General features: G+C 36.7%; 1 protein-coding gene across 3 annotated transcripts in view; it reads left to right on the top strand.

The window, feature by feature from the left end:
- APAF1 (apoptotic peptidase activating factor 1) overlaps positions 1-4,274 on the top strand; it is a 31,929-nt gene extending 27,655 nt beyond the window's left edge. For all 3 annotated transcript variants that reach the window (XM_040061232.1, XM_040061230.1, XM_040061231.1), the window contains exon 27: positions 1,644-4,274. In XM_040061232.1, the coding sequence (XP_039917166.1) occupies positions 1,644-1,787 (144 nt within the window). In that variant the 3' untranslated portion in view covers positions 1,788-4,274. The remainder of the gene's footprint in view (positions 1-1,643) is intronic.
- The last annotated feature ends 7,814 nt before the right edge of the window (positions 4,275-12,088 follow it).

Below are 12,088 nucleotides of genomic sequence, written 5' to 3'. Positions count from 1 at the left end.
TACCTACCTTGTATTCCACTCCTTATCCCTCCAATTTGACCGTAGGGTTGCTATGGGAGATGGTGCTGTTGGCCTGGCTAAAGTCAAAGTTGCTCACATCCACTGGTCTTGCCATGCTGTTTGGAGAGACACCATTACTGTCAGCTGAAGTCACTTGTGTGGATCAGCATTATTTACCTGTGGTTTATCTCTGCTAGTTGTTCCAGATTACATCCTTGTTTTTCATGGGGCTTGAAATGACTTCCAGAAAACTTGTCCCATAATAATCACTGGAGTGAAGGTTACTGACCTGTAGTTCCCAGTATCTTCTTTGCTCTCTCTGAAAACATGGCTTTTTTCTTTTCCCAGTTGTGGGACCATATTTCATCACAATGTCTTCTGAAAGTATTGTATTTCTACTTTTAGGATCTACAGATAGATGTGTATGATGTGCATGAAAACACACACACACACACAGACAGAGCCATTTTGCAGGGAGATACTAGTCAGGGAAAGTCCAGAAAATTTTAGGAGTCTGGACACCTAAAAGCTGAGCTGAGTTGGACTGAGTTACGTGATTGACATCTTTAAATCAGTGAGTCATCTTAACCACAGATGAAGTGTATCCACCTGTGTGCTATTGAACTTGTTGTGTGAATGGTACCCACTGGCACAGCACCTGCTCATTTATTCAGAACAAAGGTTCAAAAGCTCATTAAGATCCATTTTTGGTTCATTTTTTTTCTTTTTTTTGAGGGGGTCTTCATCAAATAAGACACTTCAGGAACAGTGGTTTTAATTAGAGCGTTGTAGCTGTGTAGTTGCAAATCTGTATTATGCACACAGCTATCGTGTTAAATATTTCATGAGATGGGTAAGCTAAAAAAGTAGTAATACCATCTGCTTTTCAGTGTGATCAAAGCAGAAGATAATCGGTTGTGATATTTTGCTGCTGCACTCAAATGCTGCAGGAATAGAGGGTAGACTTCTTATTGGCACTATGGAATAACAGCTTTGTGCTGGATTGTGTTAGGTCCAGTTTTGTATTGGTCTACAGTTTTTCTGAGAAATGTGACATTTCAGACTACAGTGAACTGATGGTTGAAGGTTTCTTGATTTCTTTGTTGTTTGTGCTTACTGTGTATTCTAAAAGGTATTGTAATCTCACTGAAAAACAAGTCAGTCCTACTAAAAAAACTGCAAATGGTTTCAAACATATATATGATCAATACTCTTGTGTGTCTAGCTAAGTTTTTAATTCAACTATAGTTTGTTATTTGGCAATGTGTTTCATGTATTCATTTGGTTATATGAAAATACATAATTTTTAAAAGTTTGAATATATTGCAGTTATGTCTATTGATTGCATTTTGTGATGGGGTTAGGGACAGTACTTGAATTTTTGTATGTTTTCTTGAGATTTAAAAGCTTCAGTCTTTCTGAATTTTCTTTTCATCTGAAAGCCTTATGTTTAGTAGTTAGTCCTAAACTTATTCTACTTAAAGATTGTTTCTTTTTAATGTTAATTAATTTGATGTTTTTATTTTTAATTCTACCTCTTTAGTAAAAACAGTCAACTGTGCTAACCATGTTAAGCCTGTCAATAGATTTTATTCTGAACTTCCTTCATCGAACTGAAAGTGTGTTTTTATTATTTTTTACAGTGGTGGAATGTTACTACTGGAGAATGCTTACAAACTTTCTACACAAATGGAACAAACCTCAAGTCAATACATGTGTCCCCTAATTTCAAAGTATATGTGACTGTTGATAATCTTGGCATTCTTTATGTATTACAGAAGTTCTGATTAATGGGCTGAATGTTGCAAAGATAACCAATTTTTTTAAGCTGGAAAGAAAGTTCTGCTTTGTCTGATAGTCATTAAGCTGTGAATTGTATTGAATTGTTGCATTCATGATGTTTTCATGTATATTTGCGTACTTTTATGCATGTTTTTCAAATCAACTTGCATTCAGTCTTGTTTTTAATAAGCATTATTATAATCCTTAAATCTTGATTTACATATTAAGTATGTTGCTTCCAGTTTTGTAAGGACATTATATTAAGATTTATTCAAAATAGTTGAAATTAATATTAACAGTGAAGGAAAAAAAAGACATATAGTACTTTGAAATTGTATTTTATGCCAAGGCTGATGGCTAAATACTCTCTAGCCATGAACACAACTATGTAAGATGAAAAAAAAAACTTTTTTTTTTTTTTTTGTGTTTTTTTTTTTTTTTTGTTGGTGCGATGCAAAAATTTTCATTTAGTACAGAATGGGAAGAAGCAGGGGCATTCTTCATTTGAAAAATGAAACCAGCCATGTTTTTGGTGCTTGATGTTCAAACCAAATTGAGTGGATGTTTAGTTTACAGCAGCTGTGCCTCCCATTTGCAGTAAGAACCTTCATGCTTCAAACCTGTGGAGATAAAGTGCATTGTAACATACATGAGCTGTTCCTACTAAAGGGAACATCCGGAATCTTCTTTTCTCGTGGCAAAATCTGCAATTCAATATTGTAATTGAAGTGGAAGAGACTGTGCCACAATTCCAATCAAAGGATGAGTACAGCTAACCAGCTAAAATGAGAATGGAAATGGCTTAAAAGTTATATATTGAAAATTATAAGAAGGTGTGAATTTTACATTTTTTTTCTTTTTGAAGTAACATCAGTTTATACTATGGAGACACTTTACAGTTGTCAGCTTCGTTTACATGGGATTCTATGCCCAGTTGATCTCTTGCCTGGTAATATGTGATTTTATGGGTTTTTTAATGTTTTTTTGTTTTGGTTTGGTTTTTTTTTTATAATAATAGAGTCTATTTATAGGTTCAAAATAGGGTAGAAATATCAATGTTTTGTACTAATTATACTTGACAAATGCTTTCTAAATAATTGGGTAGTGATATTTTATTTGGTACCTAGTAAGCCTTTTTGTATTCAGTTGCCTCTCAACTGCTATGAGCAACTGCACAAGCATTAATATGATTTTCATGTTTTTGTAGCTGGCAGTAGAACACTCTCTAACTACTTGATTGTAAAAAGTACTGTAGCAAGTATCTCAACTGGTACTGAATAATGAATTTTTTTACTTCTAGTATTTTTGTGTGCATTTCATAAAATTTAATAGGCATTCTTGGTATTTCCCTGTTTTTGACAATCACTAGTTTTTGCTCTTTTCCTACTTGAAATTCTATTCTTTCTAAGGTGCTGTTGAATACGGGTCAGTATAATCAAAGTATTGCTGGCAGAAATGTAAAGAGAAGAAATTCAATAGAAAAGAACACAATGTTTTGTATTCCAAGTATGTACAGTACTTAATGAAGATGATCCAGGCAATATTGGCCAAAGTTGTAAATGAATTTGAATTTCTGAGTCAGTTTTTTTTATACATGGGATGGAGAGGAAGTGCTGCATCTTTAATTGTGGTTTTGTTTACAGTCTAAACATTATGCTGCTTTGTGAACTGCATCAAAAGTGCTTTGACAGGTGAGCATGGTGTGAGCAACAGTAATAAATATGGGTGTGGAGGAAAAAGGAAACAAAGTCTTGGAATACGTCCACAATGTTCAGGACAGAGTTGCTTCTACTGTCCAGTTAGTAGGGAGCTCATCAGTACCCCCTGGAGTAGCTGAAGATCCAAGGAGCAGGAGATTTCTCTTAGCCTGTGTCCCTCAATCCCAGAGACTCTGCTGTCCTTACTGCTTAGGACCCTGTCAGGCTGAACTTAGAGACCCACAGGTTAAAAGGTACAGGAAAAATGTTTCCCGTGAGGAACCAGGGCAGAAAGTTCTCTTCTCTGAGAACACTAACAAAATTATGATGATAACAAAAAAATCTGATCACAGTTTAATGCAGAAATCATTGGGTGCATGAGCAGAGTTCAGAGAAAATTGCAATTTTGACGTGACTAGGAAGCAAATAGTACAGAAACTTGAAGAAATGTGAGATAAATACTACATTCTTGGATGTTCTGGAAGAGTGACAGCACAGAAGCATTGTGCTTGTTGCTGGAACTGAGGAAGCTGTTCTTCACAGAAGGTGGTGCTGGGATGGCTGCATTCACATATGTAGAAGTCTGGAGTTGGCTGTAAGTAATTGAAACTGAGGTGGAAGGAGAGGAATAGTGATGAAACTGTCTGAAGAGCCGAAGAATACATCTGATTTGCAGGGAAAGTATGAAAAATTTCAGTGAAAAATTATTAAAATAGGAGCCAGGAAAGCAACTTCTTCAATTTAAAATGTAAGAAGAAAGTTTATTGTAATAAAATAAGTCTTGTTGTATCATCAGATTTGGCTGTTTTCTTCGATGTTACATGTAAAGGAAAAGAGAACTTGGCTAAAAGCAATTTTTTGTGTGGATTGAACTGAAACTCCCTGGAGTCTGAGCCCAGACTGTCAGACCCCTTTGAGTTTCCTCAGAACCCAGCCTGATGGCAACTTAAATGGAGAGAGACAGCTTCGATCCATTGTCTGAAAAATAAATTTAATAATACAAAAATAACAAACAATAAGGCATCCACTGTATTGGAGTGAACTGGCCAAAGCAGTAACAAGGGGCAAAATGCATGAGGCCAAAGGCGTGATCTTGGGTCAGACAGGGGTACTTCTACGCTCTGCTGTGGGTGGGGAGTTAAGGTGTGGTCTGAGGAAAGGTCCAATGGGGGATAACAATCAAGAATATTAAAATTCTTGCACCAAAAATCAACCTATGATAACACATAGAACTGAGAACTTTCTAGTAACAATTTGCATAGAGACCGTGTCAATAAGCCTTTTGATTATGACACTGAGAATGGGGTTTCCCAAGGCATTTTTCCAGGATTCTCTTCTTCCCCGGAGAAACTGCCCTCTACATTGAATATTAGTGCTTCCATTATCTTTTTTAATGTAAGATCAAAATGAGTCAGTCTACATTCAAATTTAACTAATGAGCATTGCCAATTTTATCTAGTCCTTTAGCTTAAATTATAATATGCTTTTGTGTAAGTGATTTTTAGGTACACTTTCTATTAATCATGCCTATCCATTTCTGTAGAAGTTTTGAGACTCTTTACTTTGTGAGTTAGGCCTACAGCTGCTGCACATATCTCTCTTTTTCCTTAGGAATCATACCCACGCGTGATACACTAAAAAGGATGTTTGTATTGCCTTAAAATGCACCATTCCTCCAACTGCAGTGTTTTCCTTCCCCCTCTCTTCTCTTGCTCTGTTATAGAGCTCTTATCTGCTCTGAAATAGAACTGTGCACTTAGTGCCTGAGATTTTTCTATATAGATCTGCTTTTCTATATAGATCTCTTGTAGTGCTGGAATGTGGGGGTAGAACTGGAACTGGTAACCTGTTGCCAGTAGAGGACTGTCTACCACCCCAAAATTATTTTGCTTCCTTTTGAAAATTTTGCAGTTCAACTCCCTGAATGCTGTGCAAATTGCTGTTCTGAGGAGGTTTTACAATATTTAAATTCAGTTAAGTCTCTATATGGGGCCCAGATCCCTAGACTGTATATAGCAACAACAGAGTCTGTGTCCTTATCACTTTGTTTTGCAGGTTTCTGGGGAAAGCCAGCTGAGAGACTCTGACTCAGGTGGTTTCCTCTGCCATCCTGGAACAGAACATTGCAGGGATGCTGCTTACCATCATCTTCAAGAAGCCACAAAGTCCAATGGCTGCCAAAGAATGGCAGCAGATCACAGAGAGTTCAGGTGTTTTTGCAATTGCTAGTAGAACGTAGTCTCATTTTGAGCTGTTTCATTGCCTTTCCCCCTTCATAGCAAGAACAAACTCCATGGCAATGTCCAGGAGTGGAAAAGTCAGCCTTGGAGCTGTATTTCCCTCTGATAGGACACCTGAGCCCTCAGGTGTATCTGTCCACCTTGTGCTTTCCTCCTCCCTGTGTCTACTATGGAAGCACAAATTTATTTGGATTCATAGCTGGTGATTATGATGTCCAAGAGCTCTGAGGACTTGGGACACCTTATTTCTGTCATGATTCCAAGAAAAGCAGAACACAAATGATCCTTACTGTTTGGAGGACATGGAGGATGCCAGATACTCTGAACACTTCCAGTACGATCCTCCCTTTTTTTTTTTTTTCTTTTTCTGTGCTCAATTTCACTTTGTTCTTTCAAGCTAGGAATGGGGCAGAGTCACTGGCTCTGCAGTATGCAGTAAGATGTTAAGCTGACACCAGGTTTATTTGTAGCTGGAATTCTGCAATAGATTGACAGCAGATTGTGCTTTTCAGCACTTCCAAAGCTTCCATGGGGTGTGCTGCTATCCATGTCTATGTTGGAAGTGGTGTGAGTGTTTTTTGTTGGTGTTGTTGGTTTTTTGGGTTTTTTTGGTTTGGTTTTTTTTGGGTTGCGGGGTGGGGCGCAGTGAGTTTGGTGCATGGATGCTGGCTTTGCTTGGGTTTTAAGAGGCTTTTCTTCCAGATTAATTCACTGCACAGCTTTCATCTAGTAGGGATTTTTATGAGAAACCTTACAACTAGATTTAATAGAGGCCTAGGCTGAGACTGTTAGGGTACATCCTAAAAGAACATAAAGGAATAAGATTTTCAGTCTACATGTGTCATTGACAGTTTCATCGCTTCCTATATCATCTCCTACAGTTGCCCTTGAGGAATATAGCACAACTGGGTGATAATTGGTCCAGAAGTATTTAAGCTGCTTCTGTGTGTTCAGGAGAATGAGAAAGCTAAAGTATCTTGTAAGTGTTTCAATAGGCAGTTTCTCTCTTGGGGCCTGACTGTTTACAGAACAAATTAGCTTCCTGTGCTTGTTTCCATTTAACAAGCCATATGTTGTACGTAGGAGAAGTGCTCTGAGAATGGTTAGATTCATGTCCTTCAGGCTAGAGAGGGTTCTTGTTCTGTACTCAAGAGGCATCCTCTGAGGACCACTTAGGATGCTGCAATTAGATTTCATGTGTTTATGTGGTATTTTAAATTTCTTACTGTATTAGCTTCCTTCAATTTATTTGTGCCTCTGATTTATTTTTAGCTTTGTTCAGTTTCTCTAATAATATACAAACTCAGATGAGTTTTGAAAATCATGATGTTTAAAATTACTCAAAATGAGGCGGAGACATTTACCTATTCAAACTCTTCAAAACATGATGCTTCTTAGGTAAAGCATGTGTTATTTCTAATTCATAAATGCACACAATATTTAAAATACCTTTTATTTTACTTCTCTAAAGCATTAGACTCTTCTAATTCTTCTCTGTAATTGTATAGAAAATGTAATTTCTATAGCACTTTTCTATAGTACTTTCTAGCACACGATAACAGTGTTTTATTTCTAAAAATCATATTTTTTGCCAGCCATATCCTCCAAAGATAGTAATAACTGTTGATATTCCTCTTCCTCGTTAGAGTCAGTATTTAGGTTGATAAGGCTTTGTAGTCTGCTGGTTCAAACTCTTACTTCAGTGCCAAGAAATCTTAGTCTTGACACATTTTGAGAGCAAGTTTTCCTGTCCCAGAGTAATAATGACAATATTTCTTTTTTGTGCTTCCCAGTTATAACCACTTAAGTTCCTCCTTTAATTTGATACTATAATCCGTATTGGCTGTTCTTTATTAGCCCCTTGGCAAAAGTAGTGTAGGCAAAAAAAGATTAAGGAAAGACTGAAAAATATACTTTTGGTTTAATAGCCCTGAAATAATACCTGAGAGGAATAGCATATTTTTAATTTGAGACTTGGAAAGGCTTCAAGTCTTTTTTAGTAGAGAATAGATGAATGAACAGACAAAGGCATAGTCCAGTGGAAATCTGTCTCTAAAAGCAGATCAAATAATTTGATCTAGAGAATTCAATCTGAAGCCTATAATCATGTCTTGATGGTTGGACAGCATCTACACAGTAAGGTAAGATATGCTTATGGAAGCTGGTAGCTCCTAATTTTTTCAGTGTATTTGCATGATTTCTTAAAAGGTGTTGAGGAGTTTACTTATATTCAGTACAGGATAGCAATTATAGGTTTATATTTCCAGCTGAGATATTGGAGAAAATGTGTGGTCTTACCAATATGTGACTTAAATTGCAGAACTAGGAAATAGGAAGAGAAACAGTTTCAAAGAGTTTGAACAGAAGAAATGTTGCCTAAATTTTACCTCAATTTGTCTACATGTTTAACAATAGCATGAAAAAAAGTCACCTGAATGTGTCTGAGTTTTCAAAATACTTAGAGGTGTTTTAATGTCTTGTGGATGTTGCACTCTCAATTTATCAAAGCCAAAGAGTTGTAGTTTTTCTACTTCAAAAATTATAGACCAGATACTATTTTAAAAAAATTATTTCTGTAGTATCAAGGATTCAGCTATTAAATTGTTGTTTTGAGTCAGCAGCTGGTTTTTTATAGTCTGTAGCCCTGGGTTTGAGGAAGATCTTACAGGTACACATTCATTCAAAGGAATGGTTGACAGGCCAAGCTGAACTTGTGAAAGAATTGTTTTTCACTATGAGATTGTATCAGTGAATACCTACCAGAGACAGGTACCATTCAACTGAACTTCATGGAACCTGGAATTTTCTTCATAGCATATGTCGATCATTTAAATTTGGTTAAAAATATATTAAACATAGTAGGTGGCAGTAGGTGATAAGTCAACCAATTTGACTGTTTTATCTCCTTTTCCCAGAAATATCTTTGTTGAAAGGGTTAAACTTCTGGTGACTATAGAAAAAAAGTCTATTACTTGAGTTATGATCTACTTTTCCTCCTAAGCTTCTCCGAGCTGTGAGCTCTTGTATTGGATTCTGTAACCTAAAAATGTGTATTCTATTTCATCTGTTGAAAGCTGGTTTTTTGGGAGATGTTTTATCCTTCTCTTGTAACTCCGGGGGGACGGGGGCAGATGCCTTCTGATAATGGCCCATCCATTAAAACCAGGTGGGGCAGTGTTTCTTATCTCTTTCACCACCCCTCCATCCTCCAGGGGGACATCTTCTGATAATGGGCCATCAGGGCCCACCAATGACATGACACATTCCATCATCCCATTGTGAGATGCTCCACACAGTGGGGGAGGAGCCAGCTGTTCCTAGCTAGATAAAAACTGGGACTGAAGCACACAAGGTATGTGGTTTTTCCACTGGATTCCCTGAGGAAGACTGGGCCCATCTCGCCACCACTGGACTTTCTACAGGACCATCACTACTCCATAGAACCACATTTGTTACTCCAGGAGGATTTATTTGGACTGCTTCCAACACCCTGACCACCAGGGTGCCAGGTCGTATCCCTGACTCTCTCAGGGTTCTTTCCGGGATTTTGTCTGCTTCCTTGCTTGTTTTTTTTGTACGACTACATTTGTATTTTTGGGTTTTTATTTTTAATATTCCTAGTAAAGAACTGTTACTCCTATTCCCATATCTTTGCCTGAAAGCCCCTAATTGCAAAATTATAATAATTTGGAGTGAAGGGGGTTACATTCTCCATTCCAAGGGAGGCTCTAGCTTTCCTTGGCAGACAACTGTCTTTCAAACCAAGTCAGCTCTTTACATGTTGCAGTTTCTCAAGCTCCTGTACTACTCCTTGCGTCTCATTTTTAGTCCTTAATTACTTAGGTCAACCTTCCTTCTAATGAGGGGTTCAACTGTTCAGGGTTCTAGTATTGGTAATGTTAGGGGAAGACTCTGCAGCAAAGTTGGACTTCACTGTTCTTGTTTTTTTAATCACAAACTGACTCTGTGGAATGGAACATTTTCTCAATTTGTGTTCTGGATCTCTCTGGTTTCTTTAGCATGTAATAGCAAAAAAAAAAAAAAAAAGAGTGATCTTTAACAAGCTGTTACATTTATGTGTTATGCATCATATAGCTGGTTTTTTCTGCTAAAATATGAATTTAGGAAATTAAGATCATGTTCTCTGAAAATGGTAATCCTCTCTATATTTATTTTTATTTTGCATATAAATCACATCTTCTCCTTTTCAAAAATTAAAGCACAGTGCTTCTAGCTCATGCAATTTGTCCCTCCATTTTCCTTTACTTATTTTGCTCTACTTATTTTGCTCTCTATTTGAGTTCTGTGATAGGTTAGAAGTTACTTTAGGATTATTATGTATCTGCCAGTGTGTGTTTGTTTCTTATTTAGTAAATGAGAATTTGATCACAGTAATTACTTTGAGCAGTTGGCAGCAAATACAAGAGGTCTTAACTTTGCTTTTGTGAGAAAGAATATATCATAGGTTGGATGTCTAAACTGGAATTAATACCTATGACAGGAAGCAAGGGGCTTGGAACTTGAGTGTCTTCTATTTAGAATGTGGTTTTAGCAACATTTGAGTTCTAAAATGTTGCTACATTCTAAAATGTTTTTTCCATTGAGAATGAGGGGTTTTTTTTTCTTTTTCTTTTTTTTTTAATTGACTGTTCATAGCTGATGAGATTCCTTGAAGAGAAAAAAAGGAATGTTCATAAACCTAGTCAGAATGCCAAACTGAGAACAGCTGAATTAGGTATTGTAACCCACGGACTTAGTCCAGGGGGAGAACTGCAAAAATGCTTCCCCACAGGAAGTGAAGACAAGATTTGAGCAACCGCTGTCAGAGATCAGTACCATAGATAACCTAGCAGCAGTGGGACATTCAAGGTGTAACTGTAGTGGTGGTGTTTTTGTGGTGACTGGCAGAAGCAGCACTTTTTTTAGCAGTTAAGTGCTTTTTGCTTACCATTTGAAATACAATTTGCTCGTGCAGATTTGTGGACTTTGCTTTTTCATTCTCTATGCTGATTTTAGAGGCTGTGTTGAACAGGATGTTCAAATAATTCTGGCATTCCTTAAGAGTTTGAAAACTGGGTACCCTAATCCATCCTTCCCTTTCAGAGTTGTTTTTTTCCCCAGCAAATTCTTGTGACACTAAACAAATGAAGTCATATAACAAACATTTCAGTAATGAGGCCAACATAAATTATCACCAGGCAGCTCTAAATCTGTCATAAATTCTTACTGACTGGCTCACAGGGATGTTTATGTAATTGAGAGGAACTATAGAAAGGCAGTTAAGTCTCCTTTTACAAGTTAGATCAACTACAGTGGGATGAGAAACACCCCCACATTTGGCTTTGGATCAGCAGAGACATTCTTGAAAAGCTAAGCTTTATAAAATCTTTATTATGAAACCAATTTCAAGGTGTAAAAAAAAAAAAATCAGTTTTCTCAGTGTCACTGAATGTACTGTGCTTGTACTGTGCTTGTGTATTCCTTGTATAATAAGGTATCACCTTGGTCAGGGAGTTACAGATTTGGAATCATTCCAGCAAATAAATTTTGACAAGGTTGGGAGCACAGATGTAATGTAGGATGCGTAGAAGCTGGAAAGCTTTGAAAGGAGGCCAAGAAGTCAAAGTTCCACAGATGTGAAAAAGCCACCACACCAGCAAACCCACTGAATGAGAGGTTATCTTACATGACACCCCTTTAAAAAAGGTGTAGAAGCCGCAATGCAACACAAATATATCAAGAGGTGATATTTATAATATTTTAGAGTGCAAATTACAAAGTATAAGAGCAACTGATAAGGGTTTTTAGAGCAAGGAATGAAATACCAATAAGGAAAGCAAATTAAATGAATATTAAACCTATGTAATTAACAAAAAGAAGCTTATTCCATTGATCACACTTACACAGTTTTGAAATATGATGTTGGGAATATGGCACAGGAAAATTATAATCTTAACACAACAGGATGCATTTGTTCAAACTAAATAATTTTGAATCACCAAGTCCAAATGATAAATAGCCATTTGTCTGCAATAGATAATAGTCCTTTGAATCATACCTGGCAAAATTCATCACACACATTACACAAAAAAAAAGAGAAATTCCAAAAAGTTGTGAATTGTTGCAGTTCTGGTGTTTTTAAAGAGGTGAACTCAGTCCTGAGGAAAACAGTGGAATGGCAGGTTTGAGGTTATGTGGAAAAGTAGAGTCTATTCTGAGTACCACAGGATTTTTCTAGGCATTACTGACTGGTATGGTTTTTTTAAGAGACTGGTTTTGGCAAGTGTTACTGACAGATTTCTAACTTTTACTTATGATTTTTTTGTTTTGGTTTTTAACATGTCATTGTCAGTACATGAACTATGGATT

Source organism: Hirundo rustica, chromosome 4 (genome assembly GCF_015227805.2).
Source record: "Hirundo rustica isolate bHirRus1 chromosome 4, bHirRus1.pri.v3, whole genome shotgun sequence".
In the NCBI taxonomy this organism is placed as follows: domain Eukaryota; kingdom Metazoa; phylum Chordata; class Aves; order Passeriformes; family Hirundinidae; genus Hirundo; species Hirundo rustica.
The sequence above is the reverse complement of the archived record's forward strand: the minus strand, read 5'-3'. Positions and strand labels throughout refer to the sequence as shown.